General features: G+C 28.3%; 2 protein-coding genes across 2 annotated transcripts; both read left to right on the top strand.

Annotated features, from left to right (window-relative positions):
• The first annotated feature begins 1,391 nt into the window (after positions 1-1,391).
• LOC122722405 lies at positions 1,392-2,496 on the top strand. Its single transcript, XM_043953100.1, has 3 exons — positions 1,392-1,445; positions 1,526-1,625; positions 1,696-2,496. The coding sequence occupies exons 2-3, from the start codon at positions 1,587-1,589 to the stop codon at positions 2,494-2,496; spliced, it is 840 nt and encodes a 279-aa protein (XP_043809035.1). The 5' UTR covers positions 1,392-1,445; positions 1,526-1,586.
• A 14,072-nt stretch (positions 2,497-16,568) lies between these two features.
• LOC110606085 (cytochrome P450 714C2) lies at positions 16,569-18,626 on the top strand. The gene is made up of 5 exons (XM_021744834.2): positions 16,569-16,879; positions 16,995-17,221; positions 17,283-17,533; positions 17,639-17,993; positions 18,090-18,626. Exons 1-5 carry the CDS (start codon positions 16,597-16,599, stop codon positions 18,513-18,515), a joined length of 1,542 nt encoding a protein of 513 aa, XP_021600526.1. The 5' UTR covers positions 16,569-16,596; the 3' UTR covers positions 18,516-18,626.
• Positions 18,627-25,012: the final 6,386 nt, after the last annotated feature.

Raw genomic sequence — 25,012 nt, 5'->3', positions numbered from 1 at the left:
ATTTATCATGTCGGTAGATCGTAGTTGGATGTATGAGCGACTAGATCAAAATGGCTTCCTTAATTCTGAATTTGAGATTGGAGTAGAGACATTTCTAAATTTTGCCTATTCACAAGTACAGTTTACATGCCAAGATAAAATTCGTTGTCCATGTTCTAAGTGTCAGAATAGAAAATTTCAAAATAGGCAATATGTTACTTATCATCTTTGCAAAAATGGATTTGTTGGAGGGTATACTAAGTGGATTGCGCATGGTGAATCTATCACTCATGAAATAAATTCTGAACAACTTGAGGAACAGTCTACTGATTATCTTGCTACAACCAACAATGTCAATGATTATAGAAGCATGGTCACAGAAGCAATGGATATAAATTGTGGTACATTTGGAGTTGGTAATTCTGAAATGGACAATCAAATTTACTTCGACATAATTTGGATGTTATGCATATAGAAAAGAATGTGTTTGATAATATATTCTACACAGTTATGGATGTGAATGGAAAATCAAAGGACAATATCAAGGCAAGACAAGATTTGAAAGTCTATTGCAATCGTCCTGAGTTAGAATTGTTGTATAATAATGGTAAAGTATACAAACCTAAAGCCACTTATTCTTTGAATAAAGAACAGAAACGGTCAATTTGTCAGTGGCTTAAGGATTTGAGGTTACCTGATGGCTATGCTTCGAACATTACTCAGTCTGTTAGTGTGAATGATTGTAAATTTTATGGATTAAAAAGTCATGATTGCCACATATTGATGCAAAGACTGATACCAATTGCATTTCGTGACATATTGCCTAAAGCGGTTTGGGATGCTTTGACTGAGTTGAGTCATTTTTTTAGAGACATAACTGCAACCACACTCACAGAAGAAAATATGAATATCTTAGAGAAAAATATTGTTGATAGCATTTGCAAGATGTAGAAGATATTCCCACCCGGTTTCTTTGACTCAATGGAGCATTTACCTATTCACTTGGCATACGAGGCAAAAGTAGGTGGACCTGTGCAATATCGTTGGATGTATCCCTTTGAACGGTAAATGCAACACTAAATCTTTACATATGGTGTATTGTAAATAAATGTCAAATAAATCAACTAACAGTCTAATTATTCTTTTACTAGATACCTCTTTGACTTGAAGAAAAAAGTCAAAAATAAAGCTTCTGTTGAGGGTTCAATTGTTGAGGCATATCTTATTGAGGAAATTTCATCTTTTTGCTCACACTACTTTGAGCCATCTATCTCGACAAGGCTAAATAGAGTTCCAAGAAATGATGATGGTGGACATGTAGAACCTATGGGACGTCTTTCGATTTTCACTCATGCAGGTCGACCTTTTGGGCAGTTGGAACATGGCAGAATGTTGTCAAATGAATAGTACTGTGCAGCACATTTATATGTGTTATTGAATTGTCCTGAAATTGATCCGTTTATTGAGTAAGTGATTTAAATTAAGTATTAACATTTTAATCATATAAAATAAAATATGATACAAAAAAATTAATTTTTTTGTGTAGGATTTTTTATTCTCATTTTCGAGAAACAATACCAAATATCAGCGATCAACAAATTGAGCAAATGCGAGAGCGAGAACTGGCTAATTGGTTAAAAGACTATGTAAGTATTGCAAGTGATGATTTGAGCATTTGCATTATTGTTGACTTCTAACTTAATATTTCAACATTAGGTGGGAAGGAACGAAGTTGATAACTGCATTTATCAAATAGCTCAAGGGCCCAGCCGAAAAGTACAATCATATAAAGGATATTTTGTGAATGGATTTAAATTTCATCGACATGATTATGGCAGAGAGCGAAAAACATTAAATAGTGGTGTATGGGTCAAAGGAAGTTGTTATAATGAATATGAAAGTGATTACTATGGCTTGCTGAATGAGGTATTAGAATTAGAGTACTTTGGAGAGAAAAACAAGATAATCCTTTTCAAGTGTGAATGGTTTGACACTAATAGAGGGGTAAGGGTCCATACTCAACATGGTCTTGTGGAAATCAATGTCAAATTAAGGCTAGCATCATCTGATCCATTTATTTTACCTCAACAAGCTCATCAAGTTTGCTATATTAAATATCCTAAAATCAATAAAGTCAGAGTTGACTGGTGTGCGGTTTTCAAAACCAAAGCTAGGAGCATTTACAATATTGGACCTTCCATGGTTAACAACAACTCAAATGAGCAAAACTCCAATGATGTTGCTTATCAAGAGGATGATGTCTTAAGACCTCAAGAAATTGTACCAACAACTGAACTTGATGATCCCACAATGTTACTTGATTCAAGTAGTATGGTTGAGGTGGATGTTAATGAATTGCAACAAGTGCAACAACCACTTGAAGTGGTGGAAGATGAAGATGAGGATGTAGAGGAAGAGGAAGAGGGAGAGGATGAGGAAGAGGAAGAAGACACTGAAGAGTCAGATGACGATTTAGAAGTTGATGGTATTGATAGTGATGATGATGTCAACTTATAAGATGATTCTGAATGATACATTGTAAAGTATATCATATTTTTATATATATTCATAGACTTAATATTTGATTATTATTTTTTCTATTGTTTGTCTTTATTGTTAATTAAAATTAATGGACAATTATTTTTTCAGATGCCTCGAAGAGCAGTATCATCTAGAGGTAGAGAACATAGCCAGCAGCTCTCTATGAATGAAACAAATAATCCAACTGCAGATTGTACTTCTCTATCAGATGATTCAACAAATTCATATATTAGTTTTTAGTTTTATGAACATTGTTAAGTATTATTGATTTATTTTAAATTTTATGACGATTGTTAAGTATTATGAATTTATTTTAAATTTTATGAACATTGTTAAATATTATGAATTTATTTTATATATTCTGAATATTATTAAGTATTATGAACATTACTTATAATTATTATGAATGATATTTGATTTATATGTAATATGATTCTTACTTATAAATTATTTGATTATACAGTGAATATCTAAATAAAAACAGGAAATTATTTTTTGTGATTGAATTTTAACATATTAGCGACGGATTAGCGACGGATTACTGACGGATTAGTGAGAAATTTTTTTTAAAATGTGTTAATATTTCCGACGGATTTCCGACGGAAAATTTCTGTCGCTAATTATTTTCGACGGATTAGCAACGGAATGTTTATCGGATGAATTAGAATTTCCGACGGATTTAGCGACAAACATTTTCGTCGCTAAATTTTTCCGACTGAATTTTCCGTCAGAAAACCGTCGTAAATGTTTCCGACGGAGTTTAAATCCGTCGGAAATCCGTCGCTAATATTTCCGACGGAATTGTAATCCGTCGGAAAAAATTAGCGACATGACTTTAAGCGACAGACTTGAGTTCGTCGCAAATCCATCGCTGAAAGTTTCAGCGAGGGATTTTTACTTTCAGCGACGGAAAAATCCGTCACTGATACCCTGTTTTTTTGTAGTGATATATAGATTATATAATTGAAATTTTTAAATGTTAAAATTATTATTATATAATAAATTATTTAATTCTCCTAAATTTAAAACTAATTACGAAATTAATTTCACTTATAATAGTACAATGTTGTTTACTCTAAGAAAATATTATAATAAAAAATTACTATAAATTATTATTTTATATTTTATATTTTATTTTTTTAAATTTAATATTTTATTATAATAAATTATTATTAATTATTTTCATATAACCATCTCATAGAACTAATAAAAATAATAAAATATTAATAAATTAAATTAAATTAAATTTATTTTAAATTTATCAATAGAATAATGATTTAAAATCTAATGGTTAATATAATAATAAGAAAATTAATTCTAAGTATTAAAATAATAAATTAAAATATTATTAATATTAGAATATCAACATTAAATTATTAATATTATTTATGAGCATAATAATATTTTAAGATAATAAAATAATAAAAGTGATAAAATAATAAAAAATTCTTAAAAAATCTCATAAATAGTCATATACAATTAAGTTATATCATTGAAAGATACTATAGTTAAGAAATAGAAAAAAAATCAAAGAATTTTATTGGTCAATAATAATTATTATCATGCTAAATATCAATTTATATGTAAATATTTTTAAATTCAAATTATAAAATCTCATTTTTAAAAAATAATTATTTAAAAGTATGGTAATATATTTATCATTTGATAACAATTATTTAAAATTATTATTATCAATTAAAATTTAAAAAATAATTATTGTTTATCACTTATGATAATAAATATTTAAAAAAAAGTATTTGTTATAAATAATTATTTTAAAATTTTAGTAACTTATCAATTTATCAAAAATTTGAAATAAATAATTTATTAATTTATGTATGAAATTTATCAAAATCAAATTTCTCTAAAACTTTTTTTTCACAATTGATAATATAGTTTTAGTATATGTATATACATGAAATTTTAATTATATAATATATTTGGAATTTAAATAAAGAATTATCTACTTAGTTTAAAATTTTTAAATATTAATAATATTTAATAGTTTAATATTTCTCTTAACTCTTAAAATTAATCTAATAAATAAAAATATTATCAATTTTAAATTTAAATAAAATTCTAAATAATCTATTTTAATAATATAGATCACTATTTTCAAATTTTCATTTCATTACTATTTTAACAATTAATTAAATTTGAATTTATTTATTTTTATTTTGTGCTTAAAATATAAAATAATTATTTTAATAATATTTCTAGTGTTTATCTAATATTTAAATATATTATTTTAATAATTCTTATTTTGAAATTTAATTTTATTAGCAAACTTTAAAATTAGTTTAAATAATAAATTACAATGAAAATTATATCATTATTTAATAAAATTTAATCTTATTATATTTTATATATTTTTTATGATTTTTTAATTAATTATAAAATTATTTCAAATTATAAAATTATCATCCATTTTTTAAAAATTAAATTTTAAATAATAAAATTATCAAATATTTTAAAAACTAAATATTATTGTAAATAATTAAAGGTTTAAGTGCATTTTAAACAATTCAATATTCCCTCTTTCCACTTTTGTATACATTATAAATATTGATAGAAATTTTAAAATTTAAAATTTTTAAATAAAAAATAAAATTATTTAAGTGAAATATTTTTAAAATTATCCACTCATATAATAAAAGAAAGTTTTTATGAATTTCAAAAAAATGAATTATTCTAAATTTTTTTATTTAAAATCCTTTATTATCAATTAATTAAGTTTAAACTTATTATTTTATTATTATTATTATTTTTTTTGAAATGGAATTGGAGATTTGGGGAGTAGATAGAACTTGAAATCTCTCAAATTTACTCAGATACACTTACCAGCAGACTAAACATGTCAATGCTATTTTACGATCCACTTTAAAATTATTAATTTACTATTCTAATATTTATTATTTTCATAATTTTTTTTATATTATTTAATAGCATAAACGAATTCAATCATAATGTTTAATTTTCTAAATGAGATCCAACCAAAGAATTTAAATTTTTAAAATCTTTTAATAAATAAATTTAAATTTTACAAAATTTAGGTCAATTTGATTTGATTACGCCCTATCAGTTGTATTTAATTTTGATAATATTGGATGCTCAGGCCTGCTTACCTCTCAGCCAAACTATTATTAAAATTGATTTGGATTGACATGGAATCTTATCACCCAAATCTTACCTCTCAGCCAAACGATTATTAAAACTGTTATTATCGTTATTAAGAAAAAAATATCATGGCATATATATATATAAAATATAATCCTAGTTAAATTAAATATAAGAAATATTTTTAAGTGTATATTTAACAAAACTTTTCTTTCAGGATCCGTTTGTAACTTGATATCCTCGCCTTTTCCTCTTGCTTAAACCTAACTTTTTCTTTTTTATTCTCCATGAGCGTCAATTGACTATCGATGAAAAAAAAAATATTGTTGTCTTACTTCCAGAAATATTCTGATCGTCACTTATAATTTCTGTATGGTGAAGATGTTTCTCACATACAATCCAAATAATTTTCAGAATTGCAGACCTTTTTGGAAGACTTATAGCGGCAATTCTCGGACAGTTATTGTATTGAATGATTTAGTTTCTAGTTACAAGTCGGACATTTTATTTTTAATGGAAACAAAAGTTCTTAGTTATTATATGAAATTTTTTCATAATTTTTTACATTTTGATGGTTGTTTCTCAGTCAATAAACAAGGATTGGGATGAGGTCTTTCGTTAATAGAGAAGAGTCATGAGTTGTGGTTGATTTTTCTTTAAATTTTATTGATTCGGTCGTTTCGGAAGGTAATGTTCAATGAAGGTTTACTGGTCATTATGGGTTTCCGAAATCACAACGACCACGTCAGTCTTGGAACCTTATTCGAGTTTTATCTCGTAGAAACCCTCTTCCGTGACTTTGTTCGGTAGACTTTAATGATTTATGCTCGAGAGATGAGATTTGTTCGGTAGACTTTAATGATATATGCTCGAGAGATATATTTGTTCGGTAGATTTTAATGATTTATGATCGAGAGATGAGAAAAAATGAGGAATATCTTTGCCATTTTATCTTATGCGGTTTAGACAGGCACTTAGAAGCATTTTTATCAAATTATCTTATATAGGGGTTTGATTTTTAATGATTTTAAATTTTTATTAGACTCTAAAACTGCTATTTCTGTTAAATTGTTCGTTGTAATACTACTCTAATTGCTTATATTTCGATTAAAAAATCTATCAGGTATAATCGTCTCTATGTGAATGATATCTCTCTTTATTTGATGGAATTTTATTAATACAATCACTAGTTTTAAAGTTTTTTAAAACTTATCTTATCATTCCCTTTAATTTTCTCTCATCCTTAATTATTTCACTTTTCTGATTAAGGGAAGATTTCAGCAATTAATTAAACCGAATAAATCACAAATTGAATTTTAAGAATTTACTAATATTTGAAATAAACTGAATCGTGAGAAAATAATTTACTTTGATTTATTTGAATTGATTTAATATAGTCAGCTTAATTTTTTAATTAGTTTTTAAAATAATACTCTTAACTCTTAAAATTAATCTAATAAATAAAAATATTTTTTATTTTAAATTTAAATAAAATTCTAAATAATCTATTTTAATAATATAGATCACTATTTAAAAATTTTCATTTCATTACTATTTTAACTATTAATTAAATTTGAATTTATTATTTTTTTATTTTGTGCTTAAAAATATAAAATAATTATTTTAATATTCTTTCTAGTGTTTATATAATAATTAATAATTAATTAAAGTATGCTGAAAATAATTTGTAATTACTAATGTGAGTGTCAACTTGAATTCGAGCCAAACCTTTTAATTTTGAGTTTGAGCTCAAATTTAATTAATAAACTTTTTAATTGAAGTCGAATTAAATTCATTATTATATTAAACAACTCTTTTTTATGAGTCGAACTTAATTATAATATTTAATATTCGATGCGAACTCGAATTAACTATTGTTTAAATTTTTAAAATTTTTAATAATTAATTATAAATTTTATAAAATTTAATTCGATCACATCCTTGTATTTAACTTTGATAATAGCGGATGATCAGGCCTGCTTATCTCTCATCCAAACGATTAGTAAAATTGATTTGGATTGACGTGGAATCTATCTCCCAAATAACTAATATTCGAGTAATGCCATCCGCAATCTGGCATTAATCATAAACTAGTATAATTTTATCCTTATTTAAATTAAATATAAGAAATATTTTTAAAGTTTTTTAAAATTTATCTATCATTCCCTTTAATTTTCTCTCAACCTTAATTATTTCACTTTTCTGATTAAGGGAATATTTCAGCGATTAATAAAATCAAATAAATCGAAAATTAAATTTTAAAAATTTATCAATATTAAAATAAATTGAATTGAAAAAAATCAAATTAAATTAAATAGTTTTGATTTATTTAATTTAGTCAGTTGAATTTTTTAATATTGTAAAATTTAATATTCAATTTTAATTTTTGCCAGTAAATAATATAAACAAGAAAAATAATATACATTAAACTAAAAACTAAAACAATTCATAATTCATATTCAAAAACTTTAAAACATACATGACCGCTTGATTATATACCATTATATCCATCAATTCATTATCATAATACAAAAATATGTATTGTTGGATTCATTATTCGGTTTAGTTCGATTTTATTGAATATTTTTTTAAATCGAACTGATATCATAAATTTATTAAAATTAAAATTAAAAAATTTAAAATAAATTAAAATTTGAAATTAAATTGATTCGGTTATTATTTCGATTTAAACTAAATAGAGTTTAATTCTATATCTATGAATAGAGAATTATTCAAATTCCAATAATGATGTAAATAAAATATAATTTAGCCAAGCTAAGGAATATTTCATTACTCTTCTGTTTATTTTTATACTTTATTTAAGAGTTTTGCATGATAATTAAGAAAATCATTGTAGCAAAATAACTTTTAATTTCATCAAATTATCCTTTTTATCATTTAATTATTTTAATCTCAATAATTTTTTCTCCATTAATATCTACCAATGGAAGAGTGAGTTAAATAAAAGAGAGACAAGTAAATGATAAGAATAGATTTTAGAAAATTATAAAAGTAATTACTGTGTTATTACAGATAAAATTATTATCCTTTATAAATTTAAATATGTATAAAACTCAAATTTTATTAAATTTAAATTAATTTAAATAATAAAATATTATCTATTTTAAAAATTATATTTTATTGTATAAATAATTAGATATATGTAGATTATATAATATATATTTATAATTGAAATTTTTAAATGTTAAAATTATTATTATATAATAAATAATTTAATTCTCCTAAATTTAAAACTAATTACGAAATTAATTTCACTTATAATAGTACAATGTTGTTTACTCTAAGAAAATATTATAATAAAAATTACTATAAATTATTATTTTATATTTTATATTTTATTTTTTTAAATTTAATATTTTATTATAACAAATTATTATTAATTATTTTCATATAACCATCTCATAGAACTAATAAAAATAATAAAATATTAATAAATTAAATTAAATTAAATTTATTTTAAATTTATCAATAGAATAATGATTTAAAACCTAGTGGTTAATATAATAATAATAAAATTAATTATAAGTATTAAAATAATAAATTAAAATATTATTAATATTAGAATATCAACATTAAATTATTAATATTATTTATGAGCATAATAATATTTTAAAATAATAAAATAATAAAAGTGATAAAATAATAAAAAATTCTTAAAAAATCTCATAAATAGTCATATACAATTAAGTTATATCATTGAAAGATACTATAGTTAAGAAATAGAAAAAAAATCAAAGAATTTTATTGGTCAATAATAATTATTATCATGTTAAATTTCAATTTATGTGTAAATATTTTTAAATTAAAATTATAAAATCTCATTTTTTAAAAAATAATTATTTAAAAGTATGGTAATATATTTATCATTTGATAACAATTATTTAAAATTATTATTATCAATTAAAATTTAAAAAATAATTATTATTTATCACTTATGATAATAAATATTTAAAAAAAAGTATTTGTTATAAATAATTATTTTAAAATTTTTGTAACTTATCAATTTATCAAAATTTTGAAATAAATAATTTATTAATTTATGTATGAAATTTATCAAAATCAAATTTCTCTAAAACTTCTTGTTCACAATTGATAATATAGTTTTAGTATATGTATATACATGAAATTTTAATTATATAATATATTTGGAATTTAAATAAAGAATTATCTACTTAGTTTAAAACTTTTAAATATTAATAATATGTTATAGTTGAATATTTCTCTTAACTCTTAAAATTAATCTAATAAATAAAAATATTATCTATTTTAAATTTAAATAAAATTCTAAATAATCTATTTTAATAATATAGATCACTATTTTCAAATTTTCATTTCATTACTATTTTAACAATTAATTAAATTTGAATTTATTTATTTTTATTTTGTGCTTAAAATATAAAATAATTATTTTAATAATCTTTCTAGTGTTTATCTAATATTTAAATATATTATTTTAATAATTCTTATTTTGAAATTTAATTTTATTAGCAAACTTTAAAATTAGTTTAAATAATAAATTACAATGAAAATTATATCATTATTTAATAAAATTTAATCTTATTATATTTTATATATTTTTTATGATTTTTTAATTAATTATAAAATTATTTCAAATTATAAAATTATCATCTATTTTTTAAAAATTAAATTTTAAATAATAAAATTATCAAATATTTTAAAAACTAAATATTATTGTAAATAATTAAAGGTTTAAGTGCATTTTAAACAATTCAATATTCCCTCTTTCCACTTTTGTATACATTATAAATATTGATAGAAATTTTAAAATTTAAAATTTTTAAATAAAAAATAAAATTATTTAAGTGAAATATTTTTAAAATTATCCACTCATCTAATAAAAGAAAGTTTTTATGAATTTCAAAAAAATGAATTATTCTAAATTTTTTTATTTAAAATCCTTTAATATCAATTAATTAAATTTAAACTTATTATTTTATTATTATTATTTTTTTTTAAATGGAATTGAAGGTTTGGAGAGTAGATAGAATTTGAGATCTCTCAAATTTACTTAAATACACTTACCAGCAGACTAAGCATGTCAATCCACTTTAAAATTATTAATTTACTATTCTAATATTTATTATTTTCATAATTTTTTTTATATTATTTAATAGCATAAACGAATTCAATCATAGTGTTTAATTTTCTAGATGAGATCCAACCAAAGAATTTAAATTTTTAAAATCTTTTAATAAATAAATTTAAATTTTACAAAATTTAGGTCAATTTGATTTGATTACGCCCTATCAGTTGTATTTAATTTTGATAATATTGGATGCTCAGGCCTGCTTACCTCTCAGCCAAACTATTATTAAAATTGATTTGGATTGACATGGAATCTTATCACCCAAATCTTACCTCTCAGCCAAACGATTATTAAAACTGTTATTATCGTTATTAAGAAAAAAATATCATGGCATATATATATATAAAATATAATCCTAGTTAAATTAAATATAAGAAATATTTTTAAGTGTATATTTAACAAAACTTTCCTTCCACGGTCCCTTTGTGGCTCGATACCCTCGCCTTTTCCTGTTCCTTAAACTTAATTTCTTCTTCTTTCTCCTTCTCTATGAAAGACGATCTGTGTCAATTGACTATCGATGAAAAAGAAAATATTATTGTCTCTAGCTCCATGATTTCTATATGGTGGAGATGTTTTTCACATACAATCCAATTAATTTTCAGAATATGCAAACCTATTTGGGAGACTTATGCCAACAATCCTTGGACAGTTATTGCATTGAAGGATTTAGTTTCTAGTTACAAACCGGTTATTTTATTTTTAATGGACACAAAAGTTCTTAGTTTTTGTATAGAATTTTTTCGTAATTTTTTACATTTTGATGGTTGTTTCTCAGTTAATAGACGAAGGATTGGGAGGAGGCCTTTCGTTAATGGGGAAGAGTCATGGGTCTATTTCTGTGGTTGGTTTTTCTTTAAATTTTATTGATTCGGTTATTTCGGAAGGTAATGAAGGTTTACTAGTTATTATGGGTTTTCGAAATTGCAACGATCACGTCAGTCTTTGAACCTTATTCGAGTTTTATATCGTAGAAGCCCTTTTCCGTGGCTTTGTTCGGTAAACTTTAATGATTTATACTCGAGAGATGAGATTTGTTCGGTAGACTTTAATTATTTATGCTCGAGAGATAGATTTGTTCGGTAGACAGGCACTTAGGAGCATTTTTGCCAAATTATCTTATATAAGGGTTTGATTTTGAATGATTATAAATCTTTATTATACTCTAAAACTGATATTTCTATTAGATGGGTTCGTCGTACTACTACTTTAATTGCTTATATTTCGGCTAAAGAATCTATTAGGCATAATCCTCTCTCTGTAAATGATATCACTCTTTATTTGATGGAATTTTATTAATACAATCGCTAGTTTTACTTTAAAAAAAATATTATTCTAAAAACTAATATTGTAAATATTTAATCTTATTGTAATTATATATATATACTAAACTTTGAGATATTTTGAGTTAATTATAAAAATAATTAAAATAATAAAATTTATCATAGAAGGTAAATAATGTAAATAATTAAAATATAAAAAATATTTTTAATAATTTCTTATTGTTCCATTCTCTCACTTTTAAATTAGCATAATTTAATAAATATCTTGTGAATTTGTTGTTTTTAATTTATGCTTATTTTTAAAAAATATATAATATGTAAAATATAAATATGTTCAATTTATTTTTGTAGTTCAAAAAAATTCAACTATATTTTATTGTAATGAAATTAATGAATTATTTTAAAATTTTAATAAAAATTTTAAAAATTTTAGAATATTTCGTACAAATGAACTTTTTTCTTTTCAAATTATTATATAGCGAAAAATTCAACATATTTTTATTATTTTCGGTTCATAATAATTTTTAAAATTTATAATATTTTTATTTATATAAATAAATTATTTATTTGAATTAATGATATAAAATTATTAATAAAAAAAATTCATTGAAAATTTTATTAAAGAACATAACTTTTTCTAAACCAATAACCTTAAGTTAATGTTAAGGTTATCTTGTTTAGAGAAGTTAATTTCTTTTTATTAATTTTATTAACAAAAATCACGAATTAATGATTTTAATAAAAAACTTTTCTCCTTCATACTCTTGCCTCTCCGACTTTTAGATTTGTTGTTGGCTCATCCTCCTATCTTCTCTCAGCGCCTGGACCTCGTCATCAAGCATTATATATTTTTAGCCTTTATCCATCAGCTGTTGATATGTAGCGTAAGATTCTTGATCAAAGAATCCGTGAATTTGATATTACAAGCTTCCTTTTCCAACGCCTTGCATGCTATTTTGTGATTTAATTCTTTCACCTGTATCGCTTTAGCATTGAAACGTGAAATGAAACTCCTTAAAGGTCTCCTTGGCAGATCTTTCATAAGTCAAAGGAGAATTTTTTAGGAGGAATGCAAGTGATAAATCTAGACTTAAACATCATACCAAATTGAGTAAAGTTTTGAATAGAATCTAGGCTCAGATGTTGATACCATTTTTGAGTCAAACCTTTTAATGTAGATGGAAACATTCGGCACAACATAAAATCATTGACATCTTGAAACTGCATCGTTATTTTGAAGATCGTCAGGTAACTCCTGAGATCTGCTGTTTCGTCATATTTGTCCAAACTTGGCAGCTTGAACTTAGTAGGGAAGGTTTTTGCTAAGATCTCTTCTGACAAAGGCGAGACATCATCCAACCATAGTCCTCCTCTTGTTCCTTCTAGTACCTCTGCACGACACGGACTAGCTTTTAGTCAACGTCTTTTAGAGTCTCATCCAATAACTTCTCATCCTCCAGCTTGGTCTTCTCTCTAGATTATGTTTGGGTCACTTCCATCTGAGTCTTTAGGGTCTCAATGGAAGCCTCCTCCCTTATCCTGTAAGCCATGAATGAAGCCTTTTTCCAAGCCTTATACTGCTCGAGAGTTGCCTATAGTTTTTTAATGTACTGGAGTATTTGCTCGTTATTCAGATTGTTGAGGTCTGTCTCATTGACCATAGAGGGTGTATTTTGTCCACTGCTGGAGGAGGAAGTAATGATGACCCTTTTATTGGCAGCAGACTTAGTATTAGCTCATGAATTATCAGCCATTTGAAAAATAGGAGAAAAGAAAATTATCTTTTTAAGAGAAAGTGAATAGAAGACCGGTTTTAATATAAATGAATAGGAAGAATTCAATGGATTTTCCGGCAACATAACCAAATAATGTGGGTGAAATAAAGCTGAATTGCGAGAAGTCAATCTGCAAAAGAGAAAGCGTGAGGTGGTTGACACTATAGGCAGCCACTCCAACGCTCAAGTTAGTAATTTGATAGAATGAGTGAATGTAATGAATTGCTTTGAGTTTAGAATGAGTATGAAAAAATATATACCTTAATCTTTGTGCACGCTAACTTTTATACTGTAAGAAAGTATAGTTGGTTATCAAATTGTCAGGAAATCCGAATGGTACCGGCTAGTGAATAAGGGATCCCGCAATTATAGGTGCAATCGAGATCTGCTGGATTATATCCGCTAATGGTAGCTTTCTGTGAAGTCTCGACCTGCTCAGAAGAGAGCGCGTCCTAGTGAAGAACCGAGCGCTGCGATATCCGAATCTAATCAGTTTATCAGACTCTTTGACACGTGACTCTATCTTATAATAACAACTCATAACTCACTTTGAGTGATTATTATATGGCATTAATAAACATGTTTTTGTATAATTTTACTATTAAAAAAATTAATTCAACAACAATAACAATGCATTTAATATATATTTTTTAAATAAGTAGTGATAATTATGTTATTATTATTATAATTTTAAATAAAAATAATAATGTAAGAGAAAATTAATTACACAAAAAGTATGGATGACAAGATAGTGGACACGATACGGACGAAAAATTAAGAGTTAATGTTGAGCTTATTTATGTTGGTATTGAAATTGTGTCAATTCATTTATATCACGATAACAATTGATATGCTAACTCGATTTGACATATTTTTATTATTCATATCACGGCCAATTTGAGCAATCAACTCATAATTATATTATTAATATATATATATATATATATATATATATATATATATATATATTATTTAATATAAATATAAATATTTTTTATAATTTGTTTTTATTTTATTTATTAAAATTTATAATATATATTTATATAATATCAATATTGTCTTAATTAAAATATTACTTTTGTTAAATATTAAAATCTCACTTTTTTTTATTTAAAAAAAATAATTAAAAAAACCCACCCTCATCCTTTGCAGAGGTTTATTATTATTTTTTTCTCAGGGAAAGACTAAAGTGATGAGAAATTTATATTGGAATCGGAAAAGAGTAACTGGGTGTAACTTGGATAAAGGATTTCTCAAGGTTCTATCCTTTGTTTGATATCAAGTTCAATTGACATATTTTTTAATAAAAAAAATTCAATTCTTTTTAATTTATAAATTTTTATTTTAAAAAAATTGAAATCTTACATTATTTTATAAAAATTTATTTAAATTATTTTTTTATAAAATAAATCAAACGAAGGGTAAATACATTATAAGAAAGAAAGAAAAGTGAAATGCCAACTGAATGCATACCAATTTCAGGAAAAATGCCATTAATTACATCAAGCTGACGTGAAGTAAATCCCTCCTGAACAAGCATATCCACACTGCCACTGGCCATGGAAGATGACCTTTGAGCATATCATCACAAATAAATCACCATGTCCGCAACCACAGCTGAAATTTTACTATCAATGTCTTGCTCATGACCATATATCCCCTGATTATAGCTTATGGCCAGCCATTGCAAAAGGATGAATTGGCTTAAATTTTGACCTGAGTTCCATCTCGAGGGACCAACATCAGGAGCTGCACCATTCCAAACCGCACAATTAATATCCGTAAGACGACTTTTAGCAGGAGGCAGGTAAAAAAAAAAAAATTACTTAAACCAGATTTATATAGATCCATGTGTAAAATGCACAGAATTCTACGTGTTATTATAATTTCGACCGATGAACCTACCATTCATTTATTGTACTAGAACTATCGTAATAAATTAACTTATTTATTTAGTTCATCTTGTTACGTGTTGAAAAATTCATTATAACTTATTATTTTTAAATTAATAAATTTTTTCCATATACATTGGTACGATTGTATCTGATATATATTTATTTTTATAATTATTTTATTTTACGATTATATCAAATATATATTTGTTCTTATGATTATTTTACTTTGATTACTAAATTTTAAGTATATTTCATTTGATTTTAATTCGCATATATTCGATTTAAACAAAAATTTTCTCATTAAACAATATCAAATATAACTTACTAAGCTCCATGTCTTAAACTGAATTTTATATCATTGAAGGCATTTTTATATGAGATGGGCTTATATTCAGACCAAATTAAGTACTTTGGTGGTTCCTAAAATAATTTCGTGTCATAAATGTAGTCTGCCCTGGTGAACTTCTTTTTATTGCAAAGCCAACTACCGACTTACTGTTATTATTATTATTCAAGACCTCTTATTGTAACTGCTAACTACTGGGTTTGTTGTCAGCCATAAATTTAGATCCCACTCTTCAATTCTTCCCATGCATATTTCTATCCCCTGTCTTTGTCTTTTTCAATAGTAAATTTAAACTGTTTTTTATAATATTTAATTAAAATATAAAATATTATTTTATTTTGTCATATAATTGATTAAACTAATATTTTACAAATAAGCTTATACTCAATATAATCTCATTTAAAAATTAAAATTTTAGAACAGCGACAGCCCTTCCCCTTTAGATTGTCACTGGGTGCATGAAGGAATTCCCCCCCCATACTAGCTTTATATATCAGTCCAAGGCTTTAATAATATTCTTGAACTTTTGGCCATGGAATTTCATTTGGACAAAACGATAGTGTTTCCAATTTTTGTTATAGTGTTTCTTGGAGTGGTAGTGCGTCTTTACAATGCGTTGGTTGTGAAACCAAAGAGGCTTCGTTCCATGTTGAAGAAGCAAGGCATCGATGGACCTCCACCTACTTTACTCCTTGGAAATATAATAGAGATAGGGAAGAGTCTGTCCTCCATAGTGAAGGCCAAGGATCCACCTCTTACTCATAACTGTGCTGATCTTACTTTTCCCATTTTTGAGAAATGGTTGAAGGAATATGGTATATATATCATCTCTGCAATCTGCACCTATGATTATTTTTTTTTTTTTAAAAAAAAAATTCAAATACTTTTCATTTTGAACCATTTGATCAAGTTTCCCGTTTAAATTTTCAGGTAAAGTGTTTGTATATTCCCTGGGGAACGTACAAATAGTAAATTTGCATCAACCTGAGTTGGTGAAAGAGTTCACAACGTGCGTATCCTTGGACTTGGGGAAAACTTCGGTTCAACTTAATGATCTTGGCCCTTTGCTTGGTCAGGGTATTGTAACATCAGAAGGAACTTTCTGGTCACATCAGAGGAAGATTATTGCTCCAGAATTGTACATGGAAAAGATCAAGGTATTAATTAATAGAATCAACCATCTTGTGGCCTAGCATTTTAATATTAAAGCTTTTGCAGGGAATGGTGAACCTGATAACTGAGTCTGCCATTACACTGGTAAATTCATGGAAGAGTATGATTGAGAGAGATGGTGGAATAATGGCAGATATCAAAGTTGATGAAGGCCTCAGAAGTTTCTCTGCAGATGTTATCTCAAGAGCCTGTTTTGGAAGCAATTATTCCAAAGGAGAAAAAATTTTCCAGAATCTAAGAGATCTCCTGAAGGCTTCGTCCAAGAAAGATCTAGTCGTTGGGATTCCTGGAATGAGGTCAGCTTGAACTCTTTATTAAAAGAAATACTGAATTCAATCGCAGCATCTATAGCAAGAATGTTTTATTTATTTTAACTTACAGAGGTAATGAACTTTGCTCAGATATCTCCCTACAAAAAGCAATAGAGAAGCATGGGCATTAGAGAAAGAAATCCGCAATTTGATACTGAAAGTAGTGAAGGAGAGACAAGAAGCAGCAAAAGAGAAGGATTTATTGCAGATGATCCTTGAAGGAGCCAAAAATAGTACTTTGAGTAGAGAAGAAACAGACAGATTCATAGTTGATAATTGCAAGAACATATACATGGCTGGGTGGGAGACCACTGCAGTTTCAGCTTCATGGTGCCTCATGTTGTTGGGAGTAAATCAAGAATGGCAGGATCGTGTCCGTGCAGAGGTTCTTGAAATTTGTGGAGGAAGACTGCCAGATTACGATATGATTCGCAAGATGAAACTGGTATAACAATTTATCATAGAAGTTTAGTTTCTCACAATGAAAGGCTTGTCAGAATTCTGAATATGCTAATTTAAAATCTTGGTCTTTGCCATGCAGCTTCACATGGTGATTCATGAAACGCTGCGACTTTATACACCAGTTCCATTAATAGCAAGGGAGGCCTTAAAGGACATGAAATTGGGAAACATTAATGTTCCCAAGGGAGTGAACATTTGGACTATGGTATCGCTATTGCATACAGATCCTGAGATATGGGGATCAGATTCTTATAAGTTCAACCCTGAGAGGTTTGCAAATGGAATAGCAGGCGCTTGCAAGTATCCATTCTCTTACATGCCATTTGGTGCCGGACCTCGGGTATGTCTTGGACAGCACTTGGCCACTATTGAACTCAAGATATTATTAGCTCTCATTTTGTCCAACTTCTCTTTCACCATCTCTCCTAGATATGTCCATTCCCCTATTTTTAACTTAGTTGTAAAACCAGAACATGGAGTCAATCTCTTGGTAAAGAAATTGTAGACAAACCTGATGAGATGGGTTCGTTTTAAGATAAAGATCATCATGTTAGGTAAGCACATGAGATTTTTCATTTTTCTAATAAATGGGGAGATAGGATCTCCCTATTAATAACTTTTTGGTAGAATTTTATGACAAGCAAGTTACAAAGCAACAGGAGAGATGTCGTTCCTTCACTCTCCATAGCATTTAAAGCATAGTGTGGATAGATTTTGTGGTGTTATTATTATTATTATTGTCGTGGTGATGGTGGAGCCAATATTACATGAAATTTATATTATAATTAAAAGCTTTGATTTATAGTATTAGAATTGTTTTTTTTTAATAGGGATTGAGGATTGAGAAGTAAAGCTGAGATCTCTCAAATTTACTTAGATGTATTCACCATTAAATTAAGTTTGTGAGTGCCCTTAAATAGTATATATATATTAAAAATTCGTGCACTTTTTTTATTCAGACGAATTTATGAAAATGAGATTAATAATAGTTAAATTAAATATTTATTGTAATTTTTTAACGGCCAATTCAAATCGATCTAAATAACTTTTAAATTTATTTTTTATTTAATTCAAAATAGTTAATCCAATACTACAAGAAATTAGATAAAGTGTTACGATTAGATTCGTCACAAAATATTTAATTTTTATCATTCAAAGTTTACGATGACGAAATATTATTGTTATAGCAATCTTCATTGTAAACACGTAATAAAATATATACTATGATAAAAAATTTCATCCCAAAAAAAATTTTTTTATAACGAAATTAATTAATTTTCATGAAATGGTATGTTTTCAGTGACATCTAGTTCGTTAAATTTATATTTATTTTTTGTTATTTATTATTTTCATTTGTCATGAAAGGTGTAATATTTTACTTATGAGTTATTTATTTCGTTATCAAATAATTTATACTTTTATAACGAAGAAATTAATTGTCACAAAAGTTTGCATATCTATGACGAAAATAATTAATTGTCATGAAACTGTATGTCTTTAATGACATATAATTCGTCGCAATTTATGTCTATTTTTCTATCATTTATTGTTTTCATTGGTCACATGTATCAAATATTACTTACGAGTTATTCATTTCATCATATAGTTCATCGCAATTCATGTCTATTTTTCATTATTTATTGTTTTCATTTGTCACCAAATATATTAAATATTACTTATGAGTTATTATTTCGTCACCAACTAATTAATTTTTTATGATAAAAAATTAATTGTTATAAAAGTATACATATTAATGACACATATTTTGTTATAACTTAATATAAAATTTGTCATTTAATTATCTGTTTTGTCATTAAAGTTTATATTATTAATTACAAATTATGAATTTCGTCATTAAATAATTGAACCTTTTTTATGAAAAATTAATTGTCATATAATATAATATTTTTAGTGACATTCATATAGTCATACTTTAAATCTGCTTTTTGTTATTAACTATTTCTAAGGAAGAATTGGTAGTATTCGTTTGCTTGAATACTATAATCAAACAATGGAAGATTAAGTGAACTATCTTTTGAATCAATGATCAACTGAAAAACCTCTCAACTTTGATTACTTTCAGCTGAGCTTTTAAATTAATTATCTATTTCATCACCACTTATTTTATTTCTTCTTAAAGTTTTCTTGTAATTAAATTTCAAATAGAAATTTTCTTCTGCTCTCTTTTGTCTTAAACAATTCTTCTTCTTTACTTGACATTTAAATTAAATAAATTTAAGATCTCTTTGGATCGACACTCATTCACTCTGTCTACAAGAATTATTGAATTAAAAAATGAGAATATATTTTAATTGACAGATTCGACGCCAGTTAAATTTTAGCATCATTGCCGAGAACATCTAATAACTTATTTTTATTTTTACGACAAGGTTTAAAAATAGTAGAATTCAGTTTGATCCAAAAATAGAGAAGATTGCAAAATGGCTGAGGAAAGCAACCAAGTTGCAAAAATAGGCAATTTTGAGAACCTCTCAGCCGCATGCCCGAATATCTGTAAGTGAGAACACCGAGAATTCAGCATCTGCAAGCCTGACCGAACATTAAAAAAATTCCAGCAAAAGAGAAATGATGGTTTCCAAAGAACAACACCTTTTCATTACGTACCTAGTGCTTAATGCACCGATGAAATTGCGAACACGTATTATTCACATATTATCGAAATTCCATGTGCTAGATAATGAAGACCCACATTGTCATCTGAAAGAATTTTATATTGTTTGTTCAAGTATGAGACCACATGGGATAACTGACAAGGAGATGAGATTAGTAGCCTTTCCTTTTACTTTGATTGAATCAGCTAAATATTGGCTTTACTATTTGCCCTCATAATCAATTACCACTTGAGCGCAAATTAGAGATTTATTTCTGGAATGATTTTTCGCAGCAACTAAAGCTTCATCTATAAGAAAAAAAGTTAATGGAATCAAGCAAAACGCTCTATGAATACTAGGAACGTCACAAGAAATTGATTGTAAGCTGTCCGAAACATGGAATCGCACCAAAACAAATCAAACCTTCACTTCTATGAAGCGTTGTTGCCTTTAGAAAGAAGAATAATTGATACTGTTAATGGAGGAGCCATTTCAAAAATTGAGCCTGAAGAGGGTAAAAATCTGATCTCAAAAGTGGCCGCCAACTCTAAGTAGTATAGCCGAGAAGAGGACATCCCTAGAAGTGCTAATGAGGTAAGTATAACATCTTTAGGCTCTAAAATTTCACAAGTTACTTCTGCAATTTAACAATTGGATGCAGGAAATAATGCAAGGACTTGCTCATTTGCAAGAAATCTGACTATCCCACAGATATGTGTCCCACGTGTAACAGCCCGGAAATCCGACCGCTACCGGCGCTAGGATCCGGGTCGACTTAAGGCCGCCGGCACCCGTAGCAAGCCTGACATATAACCTGTAAACCTGTATAATCCCATACATGATCAACAACATACATAAACATTAAAACTTTCTTCATACATACTGTCATCAACTAACTCAACCTGTGCATACTCTGATCATGTACATAACATAGTCCCTCTGTGGGATCTCATCAAGCCTTAAAGGCAATACAACCTGTGTTGAGTTAGTTTACATAAACATCATAACATAAGATCATGTATATACAAAAGGGATTAACAATATATTATGGTCAAGCACAACTCTATCCTCAATGACCTCATTACATAACATCCTGAATATTTTTACATTTCATCATAATACAATTGTCATGTCCACAAACTACTATTACATACATATGACTTTTCCTCTTCTTGCCTTCTCTATCTATCCCGTACCTGCAAACCTGGGGGTTAGGGGAGAGGGGTGAGCTAGATGCCCAGTGAGTAGAACTGTAAAAAGAATATTTAAAACATGCTATCATGAAATGCGTCACTGCACAAATAAATCACACCACGGATGGACTGATTCAAAAATCCCTCAACTCCATGCCCGGCCCTATTATGGGCACCACAGGACTTCGTATTGCCCGGCCCTATTATGGGCACCACAGGACTTCGTGCTCGGAGTTATTGCCCGGCCCTATTATGGGCACCACAGGTCTTCGTATTGCCCGGCCCTATTATGGGCACCACAGGACTTCGTATATAGAAGGCTAATGAATCATCCTAATGTCCATCCACTATCATCTATCACAACAATACAATGCGGCATAGTCGTGAATTCTAATGCAAACAACCTATAATATGATCATGATGCATGAAGCATGATAAAAGCATTTCATTTCTTAGTTTAAAAGGTTAAGCTTAGTTCCACTCACCTCTGGCTGACTCTGACAAACTCTGTAGCAGCTGGCTCACTGCTGGGGTCCTTGGTTCCTCGGGTCCGAACCTACACAGGTGGACTCCAATGAGGGACCAAACACACAAAAACATAACTCTAACATACTCCCCAAAAACCCCCTAAAACATCATGAAAACATCACATATAAACATGCAAGAAATGACTGGGCAGGGCACTTTCGGCGGCAGGTTCGGCGGCCGAAAGTCCCTCCAGAGCCGAAAGTCAGGCAGGTTCGGCGGCACCTTCGGCGGCCGAAACTCCCAGACAGAGGCGAAACTCATGCATGTTCGGCGGCACCTTCGGCGGCCGAAAGTGCCAGACAGAGACGAAAGTCTCCCTTCGGGGGCAACTTCGGCAGCCGAAAGGCCTGCCTCCCCAGCCATGTTCGGCGGCCGAAAGTGCCTTCGGCTGCCGAACCTGGTTTCTGCCAAAGGGCAGAAACTTGGCTCCCTCAAGCATTTTCGCCTCCAAACTCACCAATCAAGCATATCACTCAACCAAAACATGCATACAAGTTCCTAGGGGTCTCAAACAAGCATATACCCCAACTACAACACTTCAAACATACTCGAACATGCCACATTGTTCAAAAATCACATAAAACCTAACATTTGCTTAAAAACTCATACAACCCTATACATGCCATTCTACCCCATAAAATCACTTAAAACTTACTTAAAACATGCATTGAGCTTAAGATTGGCTCTTACCTCTTGAAGATCGAGAGAGAGACGACCCAAACTTGGAGATCCAAGAAAATGAGCTCCTGAGTTCCCAAAGCTCCAAAACTTGGTTTAAAAGCTCAAAACCTTCAATGCAAGCTTAAAACTCAAGAAAATGGTGGGGATTTGGAGGAAAAACACTAGATTTGCAAAAGGGAAGGTCGGAAGCTTGCTGTGGCCGGAAATGGGAGAAAACTCCCCCATTTCGGCTAAGTGCCCCTTTTATAGGTGGCTGGCCAGGCCACGTTCGGGGGCCGAACTTGCCTCCGCATCCATGCAATGTTCGGCGGCCGAACTTGACTTTCGGCGGCCGAACCTGGACTGCCCTCACTCATGCTTTCGGGGGCCTAACGTGCCTCCAAAACGCATGCACGTTCGGCGGCCGAACTTCACTTTCGGCGGCCGAACCTGGGTTTTCCTCCAAAGACTTTTCATGCAAAACTCATTAAATTTTCATACTTAAAACCATGAAATACCTTAAAACATGAAAATATTTTTATAAAACATGATTCTACCCTTCTAGAGGTCTCCGACATCCGAGATTCCCCCGGACGGTAGGAATTCCGATACCGGAGTCTAGCCGGGTATTACACCACGCTTCAGGAAGATGAGCAACTAGTAAATGCAATTGGAGGATTCAATAGACATCAAAGGAAGTATGATCCATTTTTGAATACGTATAATCCTAAGTGGAGAGATTATCCCAATCTTAGCTATAAGAATAGACAGCAAAATTCCCAGCCAAGAGTGAATTATCAAGTTACAAAGTCAGGAATGTCTTTAAAAGATATTGTTCAATCACTTGCTAATAGCACCCTTATCTTTTACGTCAAGTATACAAAATTTGGATAACTAAATGAGCCAACTTTCCATTTCGATGAGCAAGCTAGAATCTCAAGGGAAAATGCCTTCCCAAACCGTGCCAAGCCCAAAACAAAACGCAAGTGCAGTCATATTGCGAAGTGGAAAGGAACTGAAAACTGTCAGCTCAAAGAAGCTTGCCCAAGGCAGTGCGACAGGTCTGATGCCAGAAATAGAGCTAAAAATTCAGATAGAGAAACAACTCCAAAAGTAAAAAATAGAATAGTCCCTAATTCAGATAATACGTTCTCCTTTTCCTGAAAGACTTGCTTAGTCCAAAAAGGAAAAGGTAACACGTTCCCCTTTTCCTAAAAGACTTGCTCAATCCAAAAAGGAAAGGGAAGAAAAGGAAATCTTGGAAATTTTTCGCAAAGTCTAGGTAAATATACTACTTCTAAAAATTATAAAGCAAATACCCAGGTATGTGAAATTTTTAAAAGATTTATGCACTAATAAAAGAAAATTATATGGGTATGAAAAGATAAAAGTGGGTGAGAATCTGTCAGTTGTACTTCAAAGAAAAATTTCACAAAAATATAAAGAAAGGACATGTTTGCAATATCATGTAAAATTGGAAATTTTGGAATTAGGTAGGCAATGTGTGATTTAGGAGCTTCAATAAATATTATGCCTTTGTCTGTTTATTTGTCTTTGAATGCAGGTCCTTTGAAACAAACTGGAGTCACACTCCAACTCGCTGATAAATTGATAGTCTACCCTAAGGGCGTGTTGGAGGATGTCTTGGTTCAAGTAGGGAAGATAGTTTTTTCAGTAGACTTTTTTGTCTTGGACATGGAAGATGACAGTTTATCCAACTCTACTAATTTGTTGCTAGGGAGATCATTCCTCAATACAAGTAGAATGAAGATTGACGTGCATGAAGGCACGCTCACGATATAGTTCGATGGAGAAGAGGTAAAATTTAATGTTTACAATGCAATGAAATGTCCTGATGATAATTTTTCCCTTTGCAGTATAGACATTTGTGATCCTCTCTGTAACGACCCAAAAACCGGACCGCTACCGACGCTAGGATTCAGATCGACTTAAGGTCGCCGGAACCTGTAGCAAGCCTAACATATATCCTGTCATACCTAATAAATCCC

Source organism: Manihot esculenta, chromosome 18 (genome assembly GCF_001659605.2).
Source record: "Manihot esculenta cultivar AM560-2 chromosome 18, M.esculenta_v8, whole genome shotgun sequence".
In the NCBI taxonomy this organism is placed as follows: Eukaryota; Viridiplantae; Streptophyta; class Magnoliopsida; order Malpighiales; family Euphorbiaceae; genus Manihot; species Manihot esculenta.
This window is presented reverse-complemented; position numbering and strand designations above follow the sequence as displayed.

Bases quoted from the DNA above. Each gene is read 5' to 3' on its own strand.
- LOC122722405 (XM_043953100.1), top strand. From the start codon at position 1,587: ATGCGAGAGCGAGAACTGGCTAATTGGTTAAAAGACTAT. The intron at 1,626-1,695 runs GTAAGTATTGCA...TTTCAACATTAG, and splicing joins CTAATTGGTTAAAAGACTAT to GTGGGAAGGAACGAAGTTGA.
- LOC110606085 (XM_021744834.2), top strand. From the start codon at position 16,597: ATGGAATTTCATTTGGACAAAACGATAGTGTTTCCAATTTTTGTTATA. The intron at 17,534-17,638 runs GTCAGCTTGAAC...AACTTTGCTCAG, and splicing joins GTTGGGATTCCTGGAATGAG to ATATCTCCCTACAAAAAGCA. The intron at 17,994-18,089 runs GTATAACAATTT...TTTGCCATGCAG, and splicing joins TGATTCGCAAGATGAAACTG to CTTCACATGGTGATTCATGA.